This window comes from Acinonyx jubatus, chromosome A2, assembly GCF_027475565.1.
Source record: "Acinonyx jubatus isolate Ajub_Pintada_27869175 chromosome A2, VMU_Ajub_asm_v1.0, whole genome shotgun sequence".
NCBI classification, from domain to species: Eukaryota; Metazoa; Chordata; class Mammalia; order Carnivora; family Felidae; genus Acinonyx; species Acinonyx jubatus.
Window position 1 is genome coordinate 103,938,113 of NC_069383.1, and position 24,479 is coordinate 103,962,591.

Genomic DNA, 24,479 nt, shown 5'->3' on the forward strand with positions numbered 1-24,479 from the left:
TTGGTCGCCAGCAAAGGCACTAGCCTAAGCCGCTGGTGGCAGAGTCAGATCGAGGAAAGAGTTGCGCTGCTAACGTGACTGCCTGGCGGACGGCGGACCATCAGAGGACCTCTCCAAGGAGCGGTGTGGTTCGAGGGACAGTCAGGCACCTGGTCACATCCTCACGAGACTCTGCAGACGCTCCCTTTGTTGCTTACGATGCGGTGTGTAATTTCCAGTCCCAGCAGAGACTTTAGGAAAGCCTACATCATCCGCCATCTGACCCGTTACAGAGAAAGCCTACTGACCCCCGTATAAACAAACTAATCCACGAGCAGACAAGTCAAAGAAGAATATGACAATAGCCCCGGCAGTCGCACGGTGGTGGCCGCCCTCAGAACCAGTGTCGTGGACCTTCAAAGACCAGGACAGAACTGACGGCCGCTGCTGGGCTTGGAAACCACCTGGGTTTGTCAGGGACCACGACCACCCCCCCGGGCCCACTGCAGGCAGCCGCAGGACCCCCCGGCACAGGATTCCCCGGGGAAAACTGACCACAGCTCTGGGCAGTGTATTCACTACCTTGCAGGACCGGCTAGGATGCTCCCGCCCAGCCTCCCTCCCTCTCTGGGTCCCGGGGTCAGACCTGCATGTCCTCAGGTGCCTATGCTCCCAGGCTCCCCAGCACCCTTTGCCTCCCTCTCCCATAATAAAATTCTCCCCCATTGGGGAGCACCTGGGTGGCTCAGTCGGTGAAGCGTCTGACTCTTGATTTCAGCTCAGATCATGTTCTCACGGTTCATGAGTTCAAGACCCATGTTGGGGCTCTGTGCTGACAGCTCAGAGATTCTTGGGATTCTCTCTCTCTCCGTCTCTCTCTCTGCCTCTCCCCTGCTCATGCTTTCTCTCTCTCTCTCAAAATAAATAAAACTTAAAACAAATATTAATAAAATAAAATGAAAAATAACTAAATAAAATTCTCCCGTCTTAGTACCCACTGTGGGAGGCCCCACAGAGGCATTTTCTGCGTGGCAAACACTATTCCAAGTGTCTCCCAGGCCCTCAGTGATTTACAGCTTGTAACTACGATTATTTCCTCACAGCACAGATAAGAAACCCAAGGCACAGAGAAGTTCAGTGACCAGTCCGAGATCACACAGCAGTGCTAGGCTCAGCTCAACTGGGCATCAAACCCAGACAAGCTGGCTCCTGAATCCATGCTGTGAATCGCCCTGACCTACTCACCTGGTGTGTAAGAAACTGGTGGAACAAGAATGAAAATGCAGGCATACTTTCTCATGCTATCAGACTTCAGGTGAGTTAGGGTTCTTTTTCTTTCTTTTTTTTTTTTAATTTTTTTTTTAACGTTTATTTATTTTTGAGAGATACAGAAACAGAGTGCGAGCAGGGGGAAGGGCAGAGAGAGAGGGAGACCCAGAATCCGAAGCAGGCTCCAGGCTCCGAGCTGTCAACACAGAGCCCAACGCGGGGCTTGAACTCACGAACCGTGAGACCATGACCTGAGCCGAAGTCGGACACTTAACCGACTGAGCCACCCAGGCGCCCCAAGGGTTCTTTTTCAAATGGCCCCCGGTTATTATGTGGCCTACCTCATTTAAAGTTCTGAAGTTCACAGCTGTGGGGCTCCGCAGGAGCTGGCCATCTTAAACCACAGCCCCCGAATTCTGGAATATTTTAGGTTCTCGATACAGAATGTCAGGGAGTGATAACTGATCCTTTAAGTAGACCCAGAGTTGAATAGTATGCAAACCACTCAAAGGAGCATTAAGGTACAAAATCATACCTCCATCTAAGTTATGGAATTGAAAGAATGGGCCAGTGTTAATAAATTATTCACGATGCTCATAATAGTGACATCCGGCATGAATAAAACCCTTGGTAATTCACAAAACTGCCTCACAAGTTCACCTTCAGGTCAACGTGATTAGTCAACCAACAAGCACACCCGAGGGGCTCTTGGGGTCTTCGAAGGGGCCACTTTGATTTCACAGACGCGCCCTAGCAGGTGCTCTGGGAGCAAAGCCACCACTCACCTGCAGTTTGCTGAGCATCTGGCCACTCCCTCCACTCTGAAAAACGCTGGACACTTCGAGCAAGGTTTCTGTTAAAGTCTTCAGCTTGTCCACGAAATGAAAAGTATAATTTGCCTGCAAAGGAAAGCAAACGTGGGTATGTCTCTAGTTCTGCTGGGCCACCTCAGGAAGATTCTTAGGGACTGTGCAGCTACAGCAGGGGAGAGAGGCCACAGGACAGGACTGGCCAGCAGAACAAAGACGTGCCAAGGCCACGGGCAGGCCGACAGACACGTCCCCCCGCCAGGGGACCGGCTCTGGTGCCCTCATCTCTGCAGGTGCGACCCACCTGTTCACCGTGGTGCTCCCAGGATTGAGTTCACAGAGGGGAACGGCCAATGTCCCCAGTACGTACCGGCTAAACAAAATAATGTTTGCCCACATCTCCTCGAAAATAAGCTGTCGGGTAATGTCCATGTATTTGTTCTACAACACCCAGCGCTGTTGAAGATACAGCACAACTAGTCGTATTGGATCATTTATTGCTGCTGGCAGAGCAAATAAACCCAAGATTCGTGTAAAATAGCTTGGAATCATAAAAATCTTGAGTCACTGACCACAAAAAAAAAAAAAAAATGCCGATGTCTTTTTTTCCCTAAAGATAAAAAGACTCTATCCTAAGAAATGATTTAAATGAAATATAGGGGCGCCTGCGTGGCTCAGTTGGTTAAGCGACCGATTTCAGCTCAGTTCATGATCTCACAGTTTGTGGGTTCAAGCCCCGTGTCAGGCTCTGGGCTCACAGTGCAGAGCCCGACTGAGATTCTCTCTCTGCCCCTCCTCCACTTGCTCTCTCTGTCTCTCTCAAAATGAATCAACATTTAAAAACAAATGAATGAAATATAAAGGTATCTCCATGAAAATGTCCATGGAATGTTACTGTATTTTCAATACCGAAAATAGTCTAAATGCCAAAGAGAAGGCTTAGTACGGAGGGCCTGGGAGAGTCCAACCACACATCCCTGGGGTCACCAGGAGACCCTCCTAATGCCCCAGGTCATCCCAGGTCAGGAGCTGAAAACCAGCCAGCCCAGAAAAGATAGGAAAGCACACTCCCAGCCCAAAGATGGGGCAGGAGCGCCCCCCGCAGCACAGCTGGGGTGTCCACAGGTCGCGGCCCTGTCCCCCCAGCCCGGGCCGGAGACCCTCCTCCTGGGACTTGGCTGCCAGCCATGTGAATAGGTGCAGAAACACGTCTCACTCTGTCTGCGTGTGGACCTGGGCCACCAGGACTCACACACTTGCTATTGCCTGCCTGCGCTGGGTAAACGCAGTCCTCTGCTTCTGGGGCCTGTGAAATGATCCTCCTGGTCAAGAGAGGAGGCCAACTGTGACTCAGGAGAGAGAAAGGTCTTCGGCTGGAGGTGACTTCATGAAAGAGAGGAGAAAATGTAGGCAATGTCTGCTTCATATTTTCCATATTGTCACGGCTGGTCAAGGAGAGCGGAGAAGGTAGCGATAAGAAGGAGCCGTCTGGGCTAAGGAGCCGCCACCTGAGGGCTGACCACCGGGCAGCTGAACCCAGAACCAGCGGGTGGCAGACGGGCAGTGTTCTGGAACCAGCAACAGGGACAGTCTCCACACAGAACCAACCTATGACGCCATCCTGGCCCTCAGAGGGCAGGTGCGAGACAGAGGGGAAGAAAAGTAAAACCAGGATCTAGGACAGATGCTAAAGATCTAAGCCAAAGCGGAAGCAAATCCCAGGAGAGGGAAGCGGTCAGAGCAGGGTCAGGAATCACCATTGGTCACAAACATCCCTGAGTCTGCATGCTTCGGAGCCTTTCTGATAATAAACAAAATCACATACCTCGTCAAATCTGGGATTCTAACTGAATGAATATATATGCATCGAGGAGTTCACAATAAACTTCTTTTTTTTTATTTTTAAACTATTTATGTTAAAGTTTATTTATTTTGAGAAAGGGGCGGGGGGGCATAGAGAGAGAGGGAGACGGAGATAATCCCAAGTGGACTCCATGCTGTCAGCACAGAGCCCAACACAGGGCTTGAACTCACAAACTGTGAGATCATTTTGGCTCAAACTGAGCCAAAATCAAGAGTCATATGCTTAATCGACTGAGCCACCAGGTGCCCAAGGAGTTCACAAGAAGCTTCTTCAGAAGGAATAAAAAAAAAAAAAAATTCATGTCGTTTCAGATAGCTTCTCTGCAAAATTAAAGGTCAGTGGACAATGAAGCACATTCTATAGTCCTGAGAGAGAGAAACAACATAAACCAAGAATTCCTCCGTCAGCCAGGCTATGATGCAAAGGGGGGAGCCCCAGAAAGCCATCTTCCGACACCCAAGGAGAAAGAACCTCAGCTACCTGTGAATGGTCCCAACAGTCGCTTGAAGACAACCTGAGTACAAGTTAAGTCAACAATATAAGAATAGAAATTTCCCAATACGATCGAAATGGAGATGAGCCATGAAAGCATTCACACAGAGAACTGATTTTAAATAATGGCTAACAAAGTTCTAAGTTTAATCCAGATGCCAACAATGATTCTTGAAACTTAAGTGTAACAATCATAAAGTTGTAATAGGAAGGTTATAACTGAAATTAGAACCCCCAGTTGCTAACTTTTACAGAGGTGACTGTCATCATGTTAGAAACCCATAGGGTTTCAGGCTCCCTCGGCAACAGACAGGGTGACAGGCGGGTACAGACGCAAGCAGGCGAACTAGGACTCCCACCCCAGTAAGAAACACAGCATTAACTGTGACAGGTAAGCACATGTTAAAAAGACAGAAGGAAGGGGCGCCTGCCGTGAAGCCTGCGACCCCCGATCTCGGGGTTGCGGGTTCGAGCCCCACATTGGGTGTAGGAATCACGTAAAAATAAAATCTTTAAAAAAAAAAAAACAGAAGGGAGAAAAACAGATTCCTTTGGCAAAAGAGAGGAAAAAAGAAAACCACAAGGACAAGCATAAATTTTAAAACTAACAGAGAATGAAAAAATAACTCTAGACGTGGCATTCACGACAATAACTATGAATAGGTCCAAACATCCAATTAGGATGGAGATTCTCAGACCCAGTTGGTTAAGTGATTGAGGAAGTGTCTATATTTATTGTCTGTAAGCCAGGTCCAGGTGCTAGAAATACAGCTATGAACAAAGTAAGCAAAACTCTTTTCTTAATTAAGATTAAGATTATACACAATGCTATCAAAGCCAACTGGATTTTTATATTGGACTAAAAACAAAAGATTTAAATATCAAGCCAAAACAAAAAAAGCTAGAAATGGTAACAACAGACAAAAGAAAATTTGCAGTAAAAAGAATAAACAGAACAAGGTTTGGGGCGCCCAGGAGGCTCAGTCTGTTAAGCGTCCAACTTTAACTCAGGTCATGATTTTGCAGTTTGTGAGTTCGAGCCCCACATGGGGCTCTCTGCTGTCAGAGCAGAGCCTGCTTCGGATCCTCTGTCCCCCTCTCTCTGTCCCTCCCCCACTCATACCTTTCCCCCTCTCTCTAAAAAATAAACATTTTTTTAAAAGAACAAAATTTGGGGCGCCTGGGTGGTGCAGTCGGTTAAGTGTCCGACTTCAGCCAGGTCACGATCTCGCGGTCCGTCAGTTCGAGCCCCGCGTCAGGCTCTGGGCTGATGGCTCAGAGCCTGGAGCCTGTTTCCGATTCTGTGTCTCCCTCTCTCTCTGCCCCTCCCCCGTTCATGCTCTGTCTCTCTCTGTCCCAAAAATAAATAAACGTTGAAAAAAAAATTAAAAAAAATAAAAATAAAAAAAAATAAAAGAACAAAATTTGTTTTATTGTGAAAAAAATCACAATTTACAACGATTAATATTTATGCACTCAGGAACATAGCATCAAAATATATGAAGTAAAAATGACTAGAAACAAGAAAGGAACATGGTAACACTTGAATACCAGGAGCCCTTCGCAACCCGGCAGACAGTCCTTGAAGAGTCAAGTCACGAACGAGCCCCTGTCCAGATTACAACCCTAGTTCTGCCCCTTGTTTGCTGCCTGGCCTTAAGCCCCATTGCTTAACCATCGGCTTCAGGCTCCGAGAGGAATGGGGTTAGCAGAGGTGGTGATATTAGGGTACGTGACAGTGTCTCAAGGCCAGGTCTGGGCCATAATAAGTGCTCAGTAAACAGCCCCGGCAGCAGCCAAACTGCACACCCACATGCCGGGGCTGGATGGTGTTCCCGATGCAACCACATGAGATCTGAAAAGTCTTAACTCTACAAACACACACATAGACACACCAAATATATATGTATGTTTACATAGGTATCTGGTAAGTTTATAAATATATATACCCTTATTTGTTTTGAGAGAGACAGATCATGTGTACACGCGTGTGCATGCACACGTCAGGGAGAGAAGCAGAGGGGAGAGAAAATCCCAAGCAGGCTCCACGTTCAGCAACGAGCCCGACACGGGGCTGGATCTCACAACTCTGGGATAGTGACCTGAACCGAAATCAAGAGGCAGGTGCTCAAGGAACTGAGCCACTCAGGTGTCCCAATACAAATTGTACATCTTTTTGTATGACTAGTTATTGCTACCTAAATTAGTTAAAATATCCTATTTTATCCTCTGTATACATACATATCCTTGCTTTTCAAATGCCGAAGAAAATTTATTGAAACTAACATACAATAAAATCCCAAAATATATAAATCATTTAGGTTTGTGTTATGAAATTAGAAATTCTTAGCCAAAGTTTGTGTGAACACTTTTCTTGAGAGAGAAAGAGAGAGAGAGGGTCCAACGAGGGGGCAGAGGGAAGACAGAGAATCCCATGAGGGGCAGAGAGAGAAGCAGGGCTCACCCGGGGCTCGTGCTCACCCGATGTGGGGTGTGAGCTCTCAAACTGTGAGATCATGACCTGAGCCAAAGTCAGAGACTTAACGGCTGAACCACCCAGGCGCCCCGTGTGAACACCTTTTAATTTAACGAGTTGCAAATTTTAAATAATACAAATATCTCTTGAGTTATAGGACATTACTTAGGAAGTGTTTACATAGGCAATAATAAAGATATTAGCCATAACAACATGCTAGATAGAACCAAATTGCAGACTCCAGTAAGTTTGTTACTAATTAAAAACCAAAACTTAGTCAACATAGTACAATAATACAACAAATCTGAGGAAAGCCAAAAGAAATTGATAAAAATAAATGTTAAAAGGAAATGACTTCAGGGGCACCCAGCTGGCTCAGTGGTGGAGGGTGTGATTCTAGTTCTCATGGTTGTGAGTTCGAGCCCTGCTTTGGGGGTAGAGATAACGTAAATAAATAAATGTTTTTAAAACTTAAAAAGAAATGACGTGGAGAAAAAGAAAAACAATGAGAAAATGAGCTAGTTTCCTAAACATACAACAAAGTATACAGATCTCCGCTGAGTCTAATTTTAAATTATTTAATATTAATCAATATATTAGAGTGCATCTAATATATTGCATAAGGTGCATTCACACCTTAATACTGGTGTGAATTTAAATATTCAAAACAATCGGAAACACTGATGTTTGAATAATAGATAATTTAATAATTTAATTTGATAATATTAGAAAATAAACCTCCCAAGTATGGAAAATCCCTATAACACATACAGAGGAATGTTTTTTTTAATAATTTTTTTAAAATGTTTTTATTTATTTTTGAGAAAGAGAGAGACAGAGTGCTAGTGAGGAAGGGCAGAGAGAGAGGGAGACACAGAATCCGAAGCAGGCTCCAGGCTCCAAGCTGTCCACACAGAGCCGGACGCGGGGCTCGAACTCACGAACTGTGAGATCATGACCTGAGCCATGGTCAGATGCTTAACTGAGTCCCCAAGTGCCCCTACAGAGGAAATGTTTTAAAGCAAAAGAATGCTATCTCTGCGACCCTACATTTTAAAATCTCAGTGAAATATATTTTTGTAAGGAACATGACAAATTACAGATAAGCCATAAAAAACCTTCAGGCAGGAACAGAACGTGTGCTGTGTCCAGCGACCGAAGAGGTGGAAAACAGGGACTAACAGCAAGGCACCTCTCTGGCACTGAGAGCGCGTGACTAGAACCTGCTGGAGAAGCGGCTGCTCCTAGGGCTGGGCCTGGAACACCCAGCAGGCACCCAGCAGAGATAAGCAGACTCATGTCAAAAGGACTCAGAAAAGGGGACTTGTGTTCACAAGTCCCTGTCTCCTTGCTTGAACTGCCGTACCCTCTGGAAACAATGCAAGAGGCGTCCATAGAGAACTCTAAAAGGAGGAAGCAAGCCAGTCGGTTCCCCAGGACTGGACAATATCAGCAGAAGGGTGCCCTCTGACCCCCACTCAACAGAAGGTGACCCACACCCTGCATTTCCCCAGCCAACAAGCCAGCAGCAGAACGCAGCCGGGAGGCTCACTCCTCCCACGATGGACAGGAATCCTGCTAAAACATCAACAAAAAGGATCAGTCAGGACCCTCACTGCAGATAGCAGCCCAGGAAACCCCAGGGGAGGGTGGAGGCGACAGAGGGTCCCGCGTGGACGATCTCAGCACACGCACCCCGCACAGTCACCGAGCAGGAGGTACAGGGACAAGTGGCCTGGCCCCAACAAGAGGGCTCTTGACCACAAACTCCCATCCCCCCCCCGGAAGCATCTGGAAGCATGTAGGCCTGGACAAACCACCCTCAGGCAGGAGCATCAGGGGCCAGGGGAGCCCCAGATGCAGCAGAGGGGCCAGCCTATCAGAGGCTGCTAGGATTCAACTGTCCCTCGAACCACAACCACAGGGATGCTGAAACCTGTATTTTGTTAAACCTGAGGGACGTTACTTCTGGCAAGAATAAAACATTTTTACAATCTCCTGACAGAAAACCCCCAGTTCCCACAACACAAGTGAAAATCGCCCTCTACACAAAGAACCAGAAAATCACACCTTGAATACGAAAAGCAATTAAGTGGGGGGAGCCTGGGTGGCTCAGTTGGTTAAGCAACCAACTCTTGGTTTCAGCTCAGGTCCTGATCGAGCCCCACATCAGGCTCCACAATGACAACTCGGAGCTTGTCTGGGATTCTCTCTCTCTCTCTCTTCCTTTCTGCCCCTCCCTCCCAAAATAAATAAATAAACATGAAAAAAAAAGGAAAAAAGAAAAGCAATTAACTGATGTCCATATTGAGGTAAATCAGACGTCGGAAGGATCTGGCAAGTATTTTAAAGCAGGATAGAGAAGGCAATGTCCTTAGGGTCCCTCCTTCCACGGTTCAGCAGGTGTCCGAGAACTCGCCCCTCCCAGGGGTGCGGTATCCCCACGATGACCTTCCCGGCCGTGCCGCGGTCCAGCTCTGCAGAGTGGCCAAGCATAGGGGTTCCCCTGCACCCACAAGTGCAGGTCCTCGGCATCACCAGCAGGGCCCCCAGTGACCTCTGCACCCAGCTGACCACAGCTGTGTTCCTCCCAGTGGGGTCTGGACCCTGACCCTGGGTGGGGAGGCCATTTCCAGGGTGGTTCCTCCCGCCCCCCGAGGTCCTGCCAGCCCCTGGTGAGGGTCTGCCCTGGGCATTTATTCTTCACATCCTTAACCAACCCCCTGGGACTCTAAGCTCTTGTTACAGTTGTGATTTTTCATTTCAACCTTCCTTGCTGTTTCTTCTGATTGGACCCTGACCGACACACTGGAAAATAACCAGACAGACACCGTGCTCAGAAAACAGCAAAAATGTGTATGCCGTGAATAAAACTAAGAAGGAAAGATCATGCAATTTCTTTTTTTTTAAGTTTATTTTTTTTCAAGTTTATTCATTTTGAGAGAGACAGAGAGAGTGAGAGGGTGAGGGGCAGAGAGAAAGGGAGAGAGAGAATCCCAAGCAGGCTCCACACTGTCAGCGTGGAGCCCGCTGCGGGGCTCAAACTCACGAACCGTGAGATCATGACCTGAGCCGAAACCAAGAGTTGGATGCCCAACCAACTGAGCCACCCAGGCGCCCCTGAGCTTATTTATTTTTGAGAGACAGAGAAAGTGTGAGTGGGGGAGGGGCAGAGAGAGGGAGAGAGAGAATCCCAAGCAGGCTGTGAGGTGTCAGCACAGAGCCCAACTCGGGGCTTGAACTTATGAACCATAAGATTGTGATCTGAGCCGAAGTCAGACGCTTAACCGACTGAGCCACCCAGGGGTGCCAATAATGCAACTATGTCAAAATCACTCCAAACACCAAAAACTAGTTTTAAACGTGGTCTGATACCCAACAAAAGAAAAACTGTAGGCTTGCAGAGCTGACAGAGGTGAGAAGCCACAGAAACTGACCCCAGGGCTTTGGGGGGGTCGAGGCAGGGTGCCGAGGCGGTCGCCCTGAGTCTGACATGGGGCTCTGCACGAGGACCACAGAGTGGCCACAGTCAGCAAGTGGGACGGTGGGGCCTGTGTGGCTCTCCCTCCCGGGCTCACAAGGCCGGCACCAAGCCCTGCTCGCGACACTGCTCACAGCCCGGGGACTGCTGGACCCCTGGGCTTGGGTCTCCATCTCAGAGCAGCCGGCATGTCCGGCTGCCAGGCCACCAGCTGCCCTCGATCTCCGGATGGAGGAGATCTCCGGATCTCCTTTGCTCAGGCCCATAGTAGCGGGACCCACCCCGAGGCTTCACGGCTGCTTCAAGAACTTGAGAGCAAACTGTCGTCAGAATAAAAGTGACAGTCTCGGTTCTCTGACAGAGGGGGGCCTCCAGGATCCCAGGGAAAGTGTCACTGGTTCCACTTTTAGGGAAAGTGTTTTAATTACAAAACCGATCTGAACCCTATCTTCTCCTCCTCCCGCCGGCCCTGGAAACTAAGGTCTGCACACTTCAGTGGGTTCTTCATAACAAGCCTACAAGCAGCTTGTCATGAGCAGGCTGTGCAGGTAACGCCGACGAGTGAGGTTGGTTGGACCCTGCCGCGGGAGCGAGTTCACAGTGACAGGGTTCAAGGAAGAGTATCTGGGGGACCCCAGGGCCAGGTGATGTCACTAGAGCGGCCCTGGAACCTGCCTCCGTGCGTCTCTTGCTTTGCAGAATCAAGGCCCATGTTCATGCGCTCATTAGCAAATTAACCTCCCTTCCGTGTGATTCCAGAACTGGCCACAGAACCCTACGGACAGAGTTGGCGAGTTTCCTACATGGCCCCACACATTTCCATTTTCAAGTGGTAAAAGAAAGTGTCAGTGTTCATGCTAGACTCTGTTCTTCCAAAATCCATAACCCCCAGGACCTCAGAATGTGACTCTTTTTGGAGAAAGAGTCTTAAAACGGGGGATAAAGTCAACATGAAGTCACATGTTAACCCTTAATGAGCGGGATTTTTTTTTTTATGTTTATCTATTTTTGAGAGAGAGAGAGAGAGAGAACGGGGGAGGGGCAGAGAGGGAGACACAGAATCCGAAGCAGGCTCCAGGCTCTCAGCTGTCGGCACAGAGCATGACGCGGGGCTCAAACCCACGAACTGTGAAATCATGACCTGAGCCGAAGTCAGACGCTTAACCGACTGAGCCACCGAGGCGCCCCAAGAGTGGGGCCTTTATAAGAAAAGGAGGTCAGAACACAGACACGCACAGAGGGACGAACATGTGATGACACAGGGAGAAAACGGCCATCTGCACACCCAAGAGAGAGGCCTCAAGAGGAACCAACCTTGACCTTGTACAAGGTGGACACCTTGATCTTGTACTTGCAGCCTCCAGGCCTGGGAGAAAACAAATCTCTTGTCCAAGTCTCCCAGCCGGTTTACGTGCAAGCTCGTACAGGCTGTGTGTCAAAGACTTCAGAGTAACACACGTGGCCTGAATTCCAGCTCCCCCCACTTTCCAGCTCTGTAACATCTCCTCTCCAGGCTGTGGTTTTCCTCTCTGTATAATGGGTATGAGTTCCTTCCACCAGCGTTTGTTTGAGGGGTAAGTGAGACGGTCCACGCCAGGGGCCTGGCCAGGGGTCAATCAGGGTAAGTAATACCCAGAGCAGGCCACTGCCAACCTCAGGCGGGACTACCGCTAACCTGTGCCTGGGGACAATGGCCCCCGTGATGGAAGGAAGAGTCGCCGGATGCAGGGAGGGCACAGGGCTTGGCCCAGAGATTATCCTGTCCTGGTATACGTAAATTCAGGGAAGTCTTCGACAGAATGGGCACAAGAGCCATATAATCAGTATTGTGTGATTCATTCAACAACCATTTGCCCACTGTGATACTGGGCGCTGGGTATGGTGGTCCATACAACAAACACGTCTGATCTCAGCTCCTGCTCTCAGACACCCGGCCTGGGCCACGGGGCTCCAGCCGAGCTGAACCCACCCTGGGGCCGAGGCCCCCCTTGCCCCTTGGAGCCGCAGGCACACAGCTGGCCACCAACCTCAGCTCAGGACACAGACATCAGGAAAGCCTGGCTCCCTCCCCCCCATGCTGGGAGACGCTAGTCTACACCTGCCCCCGCCTGACCACCACGGTGCCCCGGGGCCAGCTTGTGCAGTGACAACTTGTTCTGAGACACACAGGGGTAAGGCCAAGTGCTCTGTGCCCTAAGCTTCCCCTCGGCCCCCGCTGAGCACCGTCACCAGGACAGGATAGCCTGGGTGAGCCTGGGCTCACACTCTGAGCGCAGGCTGTCCCTCCTCTGTCCTCTCCTCCCTTGGGCTCCCACCCTGTCTAGACACCTTTCATCCTGCGGTTTCTCCTCCTCAGCACCAGTGACACCAGACAAGCCTCCCCCACGACAGCAGGGGCTGCCCTGTGAATTTCGGGGTGCACAGCGGCATCCCGGCCTCCACCCACTGGGTGCCAGGAGCTCCCCCCTCCCCCCACCAGCAGTGCCCTGGTTATGACACCAGAAACAACTCCAGATAGTACCACAGGTCCTCTGGGGACAAAATTGCCAGGCCCCACCCTGGCTGGGAATCCCCAGCCTCCCAGCCCCCTCTGCCTGCTTCCTAGGGTGATTTTCACCCTCCCCAGGACCCGACGAACATGGTCATAATGTCCTTCAGAAATCACGTCAGTAGAGAAGATCCAGGACTACATTTGTTTGCTATTTTCTAAATATTTTTGAGAGAGTGAGAGAGAGAGAGAGAGAAAGAGAGAGAGAGAGATGGAATGAGTGGGGGAGGGGCAGCAAGAGAAGGGGTCAGAGGATCCGAAGCCGGCTCTGTGCTGACAGCAGAGACCCTGACACGGGACTTGAACTCACGAACTGTAAGACCATAACCTGAGCTGAAGTCGGACGTTTAATCAACCGAGCCACCCAGGCGCCCCCTAAGTGTCATTTCTGATTTTTCATTCTGATCCTCCGGACTGCACGTCATGCAAGAAAGTTATTATTAGGCTGTTTGGTAAAAGGAAATGGAGCACAGGGAGTCAGATGACTTTTCTGGGGAGAGCGCAGTGCTGAGTGTAGCGGGCTGGCGTCCCATCGGGAAGGACACCGGTGGGTGGCTGACGTGTGCACCCTGAGCTCACGATGCCGTTCCTGACAGGCTACTTACTCGTGGACGTAAAATCTAATTCTTGTATCTGTTTTCGTTTTTTTCACTTTTATAATCTCTCTTAACACGCATGTGTTGGGGCACCTGGGGGGCTCAGTCGGTTACACGTCGGACTTCGGCTCAGGTCAAGGTCTCTCGGTTCATGGGTTCTAGCCCCACATTGGGCTCTCCGCTCTCACTATAGAGCCTGCTTGGGATCCTCTGTCTCCCTCTCTCTCTGCTCCTGCTCGCCCCCCCGCCTCTCTCTCACAAATAAATAAACATCTTAAAAAATTTAAAAAAAGTAAAAGCTCATGTGTTGTCTTCACTCTGTTCTTTAATTTTGCATCAGCCTGGGGCCAAAACCAACACAATTCTTTTTTTAAATTTTTTTATGCTTATTTATTTTTGAGAGAGAGGAGAGACAGAGCACGAGCAGGGGAGGGGCAGAGAGAGAGGGAGACACAGAATCCGAAGCAGGCTCCAGGCTCTGAGCCGTCAGCACAGAGCCCGACGCAGGACTTGAACTCATGAACCGAGATCACGACCTGAGCCGAAATCAAGAGCCACCCAGGTGCCCCCAAACCAAACACAATTCTGACTGACAAAACTAAATGAGCGCACTGATGGACTGGGATCTCCCGAATAATAATGTGGAAATACCATCAATCCACATGTAAAGACCCTCCCAGAACGAGCTGGGTCTTCCCTAGATATCGTAGCCATTGTGTTCTTGGGGTCTGGGAAGTGTTTTCAAAGGGGGTGCAGATGGTTTTGGGGACACACCCGTCAGAGAGCCCAGCCAAAGAAGCGCACGGTAAGGACGCCATGGACCGCAGTGTGTCCCCACGAACAAGTCTCCCTGATGAAATCCCGGAGCTTGCTCGCGCCTCCATTTTGCTGATGGAGGAAGAGGTCTCTACGGGGAGAGTGACAAACCCAAGATCACGAAGATGGAGGGAACAGGGAGGGAGCCCCCCCCCCAGCCTTGCCTGTGTCACCTCCATCACGGTCCTGGGTGCCTCCCTCAGTGTCCAAGGATGAACCCTGTGAAATTAACACCCTCTCCTAAAGACATGGTGGCCACTTCACACCGAGGTACTAGGAGGCTGAACAGTCCTTGTCACAATATTGCTGTTAAAAATCTGTTCTGGGGGTGCCTGGGAGGCTCATTTGGTTGAGAGTTTGACTTCGGCTCAGGTCACAATCTCACGGTTCGTGAGTTCAAGCCCTGCGTCGGGCTCTGTGCTGACAGCTCGGAGCCTGGAACCTGCTTCGGATTCTGTGTCTCCCTCTCTCTCTGCCCCTCCCCCACTCATACTTTCTCTCTCTCTCTCTCTCTCTCTCTCTCTCAAAATGAATAAACATTAAAAAAAAAAAAAAAAGAAAGTGATGCAGAGAGTAAGACGAAGTAATAAACAGTTTACAACATGGAGCCGAAGTTGCTTCACATGACAGGTGTCAAAGCTTCCGGGACCTCCAGCCAGGTGGGGCTTGAGACCAAGGTCTACTGACCGCATCCAATGTTCAGGAAGCCAGACAGTCGCGGCTGACTGCAAGAATAATGCACCCTGCCTACAATGCCAGAAAGGCAGCCTTATCAGTGCAAACCGGGATGTCCACATCCAAAGTCGCCAGTCACACTGGACGCGTGAGAAGGACGCCAGCTCCTGGTACTGTCTATAACATCTCACATGGGAGGAGCAAGAATCAGGGAAATTGCTGGTTTCTCCAGAATTTTCATTATTCTCAGGGACGCCTGGGGGCTCAGTCTGTTGAGCGTCCAACTCTTGGTTTCGGCTCAGGTCACGATCTCACGGTTCATGGGATTGAGCCGTGTCGGGCTCTGGGCTGAGAGCGTGGAGCCTGCTTGGGATTCTCTCTCGCCCTCTTTTTCTGCCTCTTTCCCCCGTCCACCTCAAATAAATAAATACACTTTAAAAAAAACAGAAAGAATTTTCATTTTTCTCAGAATGCATGGGGCTCAATCCCTCCCCATACCTCTGTCCCGGCTCCCCAGCCTGACAGAGGCAGACACGCCCTGCCCTCCTAAGGCTTTTCCAAACCCTTCCGTCCTCGAGGAGCAGCTCAGGAGGTCTCTGCATCCTGCCACACTGAACACACCCCTCCTATCACATCTAACTTATTCCTTCGCTTCTCTGTCTCCTCGTTCCCCACCGCAGGGTGAGCTCTTCAGAAGTGCAAGCTGTGACACTAATTCCTGTAACACTAGAACACATGTATTACGAATACCACGAATATATAACATACAATCAAAAAAAGAAACTCACAGCTTTTTAAACAACTGAAATGTACAAGAAAGCTTTCTAGAGAGTCATTTGCTATGAAATTCCTTAAAAAAAAACACAGCCCTTAAAAGCTTAACCACGAAGGGAATCTGGAATAACTTTGGCGTTGGCTCCGGGCCTGTCAGAAGTAGCTGTGAAAAGACTCGCTCCTGCTGTTTATCGAGATTAACATCATTTCACTGCAAGAGTCAGAGTTTCAGTAAATACCCCTCCGAGATGATGCTTTCCAGATGAAAACAAGTTATGGGCCACATTCAGAGTGCATGGAGACAAAGACAGCCCCTGAGCCGTGTCACGGGGGGACGGAGCTTTGGGGCGTTCTCATGGCGACCACGGGGATGCGCAAAGTCCACCTGGACCAAAAGTAACGCACCTCCTCGTACGACCACCACCAGCGCTTAACTGTTTCGTTTTCACGTTAGTACTACTTGAAGCTGGAACATTCATCACCAGTACAACCTGGCTTCTCTTCTTCTGGTCTGAGCATTGGATCAGACGGTTCGCGTGTTCTCTGTGAAGCTCCCCTCAAGGTGCCTGCAGGCTTCCTCACGAGCCACCCCCAGACACGAAAACAAGACCACACAAGACACAGCACAATCCTCTCGGAACAAAGTGTGCCCGTGAACCATCCGGAGTCCCGTAGCGTACAGGTGGGAGGCGGTACGAGAGGGAAAACAGAGCCCTGCGGTGTTGGCATTGCTCCTGGGGAGGCGGAGCTGCCCGCCCCACCCCCAGCTTCTCTTCCACAGGGAGAGGCCACCAAAGCCTCACAATCAAATGGGACACGTCCCTCACCAGGCCGAGACTACACACAGGTGGGGTCTCACTCTTCCTTAAGCACCGGGTGCACCAAGCAAAACACCTGCTCCAGTGCACCTGCTCCAAATAATACCTCCTGCCCCCAAAGTGTCCCCCAGGAGAGAGACCCCTTGGCACGTCCAACCAAGGTTAACAGCAAGGGCAGGAAAAGGCCAAGATGGACCGTACTCAACACACAAAAACATCTGCATTCCAATCTATAGAACGTTATGGAGCTTTAAAGATTTCTTCCTGATCTACAACATCCTCATTCATTCAGACTTACCTTTCCAATGATCTCATTAATCTCTGGAGTATTTGGTGTGTACAGTATTTTTCCATGTAATACAGGTTTTAGGAAGGACCACACCAAAGCGCCATTTGGAGACTGTAGAATTTCCTGATAGAGGTTCAAGCAAAATGGTGCTGTCACAATTTAAACAAACAAACAAAACAAAAAATTACTCACGATAGGGGATGCCCAGGCTAATAGTAACCCTCATTTACATATCCATGATGCGTCACTTTTCAATGACTGATCTAGATACATTTTTCATGCCAAAATTCTGAATTTGGGCAGTAAATTCCACAAGAATTTTTCTTGTCATTGTCTTTGGCGCCTCTTGTCTCAGAAGAAATTTCGGGATACCATGTTTATTTCAATATTTGGGGGTTTTTTTGCTTTTGCTTTAATTTTTTAATGTTTATTCATTTTTGAGAGAGACAGAGAGAGAGCACCAGCAGGAGAGGGGCAGAGAGAAGGAGACCTAGAATCTGAAGCAGGCTCCAGGCTCTGAGCTGTCAGTGCAGATGCCCGATGCGGGGCTCGAACCCACAAACGGTGAGATCATGACCTGACCCGAAGTCACATGCTTAACCGACTGAGCCACCCAGGCGCCCCTTGCTTCAATACTTTAAAAGAAAGGAAAGCATGACCTTCACGTGTCCAAACTAAGTCATCCTTAAGACACCTGAAAATAAGTAATAGAAAGAGATGCACCTGATCTTTAATCTAGAAAACTGTCAACACTTACAGGATTGAGAACAGAATTAGGTTCTTCTTATGAAATTAACTTCATATCTTGTTACTGAATTTTCTTCCCTGCACCTACACAGAAGTGTTGAACTTACTGTTTTCGATATATTAAGTCACCTTCTTTTCACTCCACCCTTGATTCCTCAAGGTGGCTTTCATCATTGCTGTGGTGTTAACTGGTTTCAACTGAGGGCTTACTCAACTAACCTGTGAACCGAATAGGTGCTTAATGAGGGTAGAGCCTTCATCACCATAGTGCTTAGTGACTGATTCTTATATATGGTTTTAAAATAGTGATGAGTACTTTAGTACAACTGGTTCTTTTACTCCTGGAGCGAACATTTAAAATGGAAATATTTCAGGGCACCTGGGTGGCTCAGTCGGTTAAGCATCCAACTTCGGCTCAGGGCATGATCTCACAGTCTGTGGGTTCGAGCCCTGCATCAGGCTCTGTGCTGACAGCTCGGAGCCTGGAGCCTGCTTTGGATTCTTCATCCCCCTCTCTCTCTTTGCCCCTCCCCTGCTCATGCTGTCTCTCCCTCTCTCTCTCAAAAATAAACATTAAGGGGCACCTGGGTGGCTCAGTCGGTTAAGCGTCCGACTTCGGCTCAGGTCATGATCTCACAGTTCGTGAGTTCAAGCCCCGCGTCAGGCTCTGTGCTGACAGCTCAGAGCCTGGAGCCTGCTTCAGATTCTGTGTCTCCCTCCGTCTCTGCCCCTTCCCTGCTCATGCTCTGTCTCTCTCTGTCTCAAAAATAAACAAACATTAAAAATATTTTTTTCTTAAATAAACATTAAAAAATAATTTTAAAAAATGGAAGTATCTTAGCTTTGATACCAAGATTCCTAACACCCAAGGTATGAATACTGCTGTTGTGATCACTTCCACTATTAATTTCGTCTTCCCAAATTGTCCACTTGAAAAGGAAAAAAAAATGTTTTTTTATTCAACAAGTACAATAAAATTGATAGAAAGAACTCCCTGAGATATAAATTAAGAGCATGGATACATAATGAAGTTTTAAACCATTAATTATAAAGGTTGTTCTCATTGATATTTTTTAGTTATATTTCAAATTACCAGCTTGATGTAAACAGTAACAATTTTCATTTCAGAAAAGACATAACCATCTTTATGTACAGAACAAAAAATTTGAAACCAGGAATCCTGACATCTGCCACTTGTGAGCTGTGTGAACTTGGGTAAGTGATTTACCCTTCTCTGAGCTTCCAGCATGTCTTCTGGAAGATGAGGGTACTAATATTGTCTGTGGTGAGTGTGACAATCATTTGAAATACAATGTATGAAAGCACTAAGAAAGACTGGTCCTCAATGGTGGCTAAATAACTAGACAGATGAATGGTTGAGTGAGTGTGTGAATGAATGAATCAATGGATGGATGAAAGGATGGATGGATAGCTAGAGGGATGGATGGAAGGATGGATCAATGGATGGGTGAATGGGTGGGTGGATGGATGGATGGATGGGTGGATGGATGGACTGATGGATGGATGGACTGATGGATGGATAGGTGGATGGATGGACAGATGGATGGATGGATGGATCGATGGATGGATCGATGGATGTGTGGATGAGTGGATGGATGGATTGATGGATGGATAGATCAATGGATGGGTGGATGGGTGAGTGGATGGATGGATGGATGGATGGACTGATGGATGGATGGATGGGTGGATGGATGGACTGATGGATGGATAGGTGGATGGATGGATGGATGGATGGATGGATGGATGGACAGATGGATGGATGGATCAATGGATGGGTGGATGGATGGATGGATGGATAGGTGAATGGATGGATGGATGGATGGATGGATGGATGGATGGATAGATGGATCAATGGATGGGTGGATGAGTGGGTGGATGGATGAATGGATGGATGGACTGATGGATGGATGGGTGGATGGATGGATTGATGGATAGGTGGATGGATGGATGGATGGATGGATGGATGGATGGATCAATGGATGTGTGGATGGGTGGATGGGTGGATTGATGGATGGATAGGTGGATGGGTGGATGGACGGATGGATGGATGGAAGGAAGGAAGAAAGGAAGAAAGGATAAATGGATGAATTAATAGACTGATGGAGGAATGGATGGAAGGATGGATGATTAGATTTCATGAGCAAATAAAAAATCCTCAAGAAACCCAAGCGCAAGAAAAAAAAGAAGACATGAGAATTAGAGAAGCTGACAACAAAAATTATCAGATATTAACAACATTAATGTGTGTTTATACTGCCAAATCATGTTGTATCTGGAACTACCTGAACTATCCACTCGCTGATGAGCACACAAACACACTGTCTCTGAGTTTGCTGTGAGGTGGCTTCACACCTTACGCCTCCAGCTCCACAAAATGCCCCCTCCTCCTCCTCCCTGGTCCTGCCAGGACTCTCTCCACCCCATGCACATGGTACGTAGACAGAGATTTAGATTTACATTTTTCAAATTAAAGAAATATATACAAATATATAATACATAATTTGTAATATATAGCATGTTTTATATATGTAAGTATATAAGACATAATTTGTAATATAATATATTTTGTATATATATCGGGGGCAGGTGGTAGGCAGAATCCCAACATGGCCCCTGGCGTTCATGCCCTGACTTGCGGACGGGGAGCTGGGAATGACAGATGCCATCCCCTGGGTGGGTTTCCCAGGCATGGTGAAGGAATGCTGAAGCTGTAAATAAGGTCCCCAATCAGCTGACCTGGCATTTCTCAAAAAGAAAATGATCCTGGCCGAGCAATCAGGTAAACCCTTTTAAAAGGACTGGGAGCCCCAGAGTCAGACATCCCTGACACCCTGGTCCATTGGGGAGCCCCAGCTGACCAGTACCACTGAGGGGGTCCAGGCACGGAGACCAAGAGCACCATTTTGGTCCCTGCAACGTGGTGAGATCCTACAACAAGGAGAAATGTATGCGGCCACTACAAATCTGTCTTCTGTGAGACTCAGTGGCAAAGGACTGTGGATGGATAAGTGACTTCCTGGCCCCACTTTAAGTGGATATGTTTTTGGGGTTGCTAGGTGGCTCAGTCAGTTAAGCATCGCACTTCAGCTCAGGTCACGATCTCGCAGTTCGTGAGTTCGAGCCCCACGTCGGGCTCTGTGATGACAGCTCAGAGCCTGGAGCCTGTTTTGGATTCTGTGTCTCCCTCTCTCTCTGCCCCTCCACCACTCATGCTCTGTCTTTCTCTCTCTCAAAAACAAATAAACATTTTTTAAAAATTAAGAAAAAAAAAGTGGCTATGTTTTTTTTTTTAATTTTTTTTCAACGTTTATTTATTTTTCGGACAGAGAGAGACAGAGCATGAACGGGGGAGGGGCAGAGAGAGAGGGAGACACAGAATCGGAAACAGGCTCCAGGCTCTGAGCCATCAGCCCAGAGCCTGACGCGGGGCTCGAACTCCCGGACCGCGAGATCATGACCTGGCTGAAGTCGGACGCTTAACTGACTGCGCCACCCAGGCGCCCCAAAAGTGACTATGTTTTAATTAGAAAGGCAGACTAAGCGTGCCAGTACACTTGTGGGGTTCGGCGCCCCGCACCCCTGAACAAGTGATGCCTTTTTGGCCATGTGATCTTATCTCTGAATCACGATGGTCTCATCTAAGACACGGATACAAGAAGACCTGTGTCATTTCCCTGACGACACAGGGAGAAGATCACCTGGTGTGGGTGGGCGCCAGGGGCTTCCAAAGCCACCAGCCACGTCCACATGTGCGGCCTCAGTGAAAGCGGAGAGATACAGCTGAGAAGGTGGAGGGGGACCACTTTTTGCCAGTATGCGCCCACCCTCACACCGAACATTCAGCACAGAGCAGGGCTCGTGGCCAAGATGCAAACACAGATTACTGTCGCCTTACTTGAATCTTCGGGAATGTTGAATTTTTCTTTGTCCCCTCCCAGGAGCTCGTTAACTCTGGGCAAGTTAATGAACGAGTTGGAGCCGCTGAAAAACGATGCGGGCTCCTTGCAAAGCTTCTTCATCACGGACTGGAAAGAACCGAAGGCTGAACTTCTGGCCTGGCCATTCTGTGGATCCTGAGAACATGAGGCAAATAAGGTATCATTCAACAGGGACTCCGCCTTCTGCAAGGGAGCACTATCTCCAGCTGAACACACAAGACGTTCACCACGCCCGAGCACGCAATCTGGGCTTCAGACTTCTCTGCCCTCCAAACACCCCGCAAAACGTGCAGTGATTTTTCTGGACTTTAACCCATTAGGAGACACAAAGGCCACACTTACACACATGCGCACGCACACGCACCAGCAAATCCTGGTCCGTCCAGTGATAAATGATCAATCCATAAAAGATCACTAAATCTGCGAATTAATGTTCTTCACGTTTGTCTACCGCTGAGTTCATTAGCCCATCAGCTGATGAACACAGCGCTGTCCTACCCGAGGCCGCTGAGGACCCTGCCATACGCCCCGCGCCGTGCACCTCTCTCTGCATGTCCCCACGCAACTGCTCTCCCCGTGCATCCCGTCCAGGCAGACGGCGTCCAAGCAAAAGCTACCATCACCCCACTAACTTCCTGCAAGTTTGTGTTTGTATTTGCAGTACATAATCCGTACTTCGTAAGCCAATTATTTGCATGTAAATAAACGTGAAGGTTTTTGAAAGCAATTAACTCTCGGGATGAAGTTAAACAAGCCTGTGGAATTTCATGTGTGCTCATACACGATGTAGGGATTTCAGACTTCACAGATTATGCGTGAACCCTTCCAACCACCATGTGGGGGGATGTGGCTCAACGAAGTCTCCGACCTCCGGTTTTTAGGGAGATGCCCAGCATTCCTGCCAGGCTGTTGCCTCCGCAGCCACAGAAAGTACTCCCATTGCTATGTTTTGCTGCCACATGCAAACTTTAGATGCCGGAAGACAAATACAGGCCAAAGCAGCAAATCTGAATATTTCCCTGGGGACCAAAAGTGAACACACACCTGTTGAAAGTCGGGCGTGTCCAGCAAGGCAGTGATTTTATTCACACGAAGAAATTCGGGAAGGTATTCCAGAACGTGGCCGGCTTTGGCAAGCAGGTGGCTGAGCCTGGAGACCACGTCCAACAGGGAGCTGAGCACTCTGCTCGCTTCCAAAGGCATCAGAGTCTCAAAGGGAAAAGACACAACGTGAAATAACCAACATTGTACATTCTACTCTCATGAGCCTTGAGTGAGCAGTGAAAGCCTGGTTATTGGATTTTATTCTCTCTCGAACTAGGGAGACGTCTTGGCTGTGCCGAATCAACGTCCTCTTCATTGGTGTGCACCTGGTTCAGCTTTTCATCACACCCTCGATTACGCCAGCAATGCTCAAACGTAAACCAGGAAGAAATACAATCTGTTGTTAAAATTAAAATCGGGGGCCCCTTGGGGAGCTCAGTCAGTTAAACTTTCGACTTCAGCTCAGGTCATGATCTTGCAGTTTGTGGGTTCGAGCCCCAAGTCGGGCTGTGTGTTGACAACTCAGAGCCTGGAGCCTGCTTCAGATTCTCTGTCTCCCTCTCTCTCTGCCCCTCCCCTGCTTGCTTGCGGTCTCTCTCTCTCTCTCAAAAATTAACATTAAACAAAATTTTAATTAAAATCAATTTCCAAGTATTTCTCTTTATCTTGGAGATGCCTAAAGTGGATATTTTAAGAGTGAAAATAAAACAATTCTTTTTTTTTAGGTTTTTATTTATTTATTTTTGAGAAGGAGAGAGAGCACGAGCAGAGGAGGGGCAGAGAGAGAGAGAGAGAGAGGGAGAGAGAGAGAATCCCAAGCAGTCTCTGCACTGTCAGCACAGAGCCCAAATGGGGCTCGAATTCATGAACTGTGAGATCATGACCTGAGCCGAAACCAAGAGTCAGACGTTTAATGGACTGAGACCCCCAGGCGCCCCCCTCCTGCCTGTGCATTTTAAATATACTTGATCTGAAAGTATTTGTTCTATGAATGTGTGTGCGTGTGTAATCTAACAATTACCCAGCAGAGGGAGGGGGACCACGAAGAAACTAGGCTGGGAAGGCAAACCCCCCCTTTTCCTGACCCCAAAGCCGTTCCCCCAGTTTGGAAGCACTTTTGCCATTGTCAACACCTGTGTCACCTCTGATGAGCCCAGATGTCGGCAAATCTGTCCCTGGGGAGGAACGTGGAGCAAGGCTGGTCCCTAAGGGCACAGGCAAAGTTTCTGGAAGTGTAAGACTCAGTGGAGGACAGAAGACAAAGAACTTCTAGAAGAGGCAGAGCCCAGAAGGTGGTCAGCGGAGGTTAATGGGGGCACCCCCGGGTTAGCTGTGTTCACCGTCTACACGGCGGGGGGGGTCACTGGAGGTTAATGGGGGCACCCCAGGTTATCGTGCCCACCATCCACACGGTGGGGGGTCACTGAAGTTAATCGGGGTGCCCCTGGGTTAGTGGTGCTCACTATCCACATGGAGGGGTCACTGGAGGTTAATCAGGGCGCACCTGGGTTAGTGGTGCTCACCATCCACACAGGGGGGTCACTGAAGTTAATCGCGGTGCCCCTTGGTTAGTGGTGCTCACTATCCACACGGAGGGGTCACTGGAGGTTAATCGGGGCGCCCCTGGGTTAGTGGTGCTCACCGTCCACACAGGGGGGTCAGTGGAGGTTAATCGGGGCACCCCTGGGTTAGTGGTGCTCACCGTCCACACAGGGGGGGTTACTGGAGGTTAACCGGGACACCCCCGGGTTAACTTGCTCACCATCCACAGTCAACCCTCTCCCTCACACACTGTCCCATCTGCCATGTGCGGGAGCGTGTGGGTCAGGTAATGAGCTGCTTC

At 48.9% G+C, this 24,479-nt stretch overlaps 1 protein-coding gene across 1 annotated transcript in view; it reads right to left on the bottom strand.

Moving 5' to 3' along the window:
* ABCA13 (ATP binding cassette subfamily A member 13) overlaps positions 1-24,479 on the bottom strand; it is a 395,180-nt gene that overhangs the window by 246,539 nt on the left and 124,162 nt on the right. Inside the window, exons 25-28 of the mRNA XM_027045998.2 lie at positions 22,637-22,801; positions 21,550-21,727; positions 16,896-17,035; positions 2,034-2,147 (exon numbers count right to left, since the gene is read on the bottom strand). Of these exons, the coding sequence (XP_026901799.1) occupies positions 2,034-2,147; positions 16,896-17,035; positions 21,550-21,727; positions 22,637-22,801 (597 nt within the window). The remainder of the gene's footprint in view (positions 1-2,033; positions 2,148-16,895; positions 17,036-21,549; positions 21,728-22,636; positions 22,802-24,479) is intronic.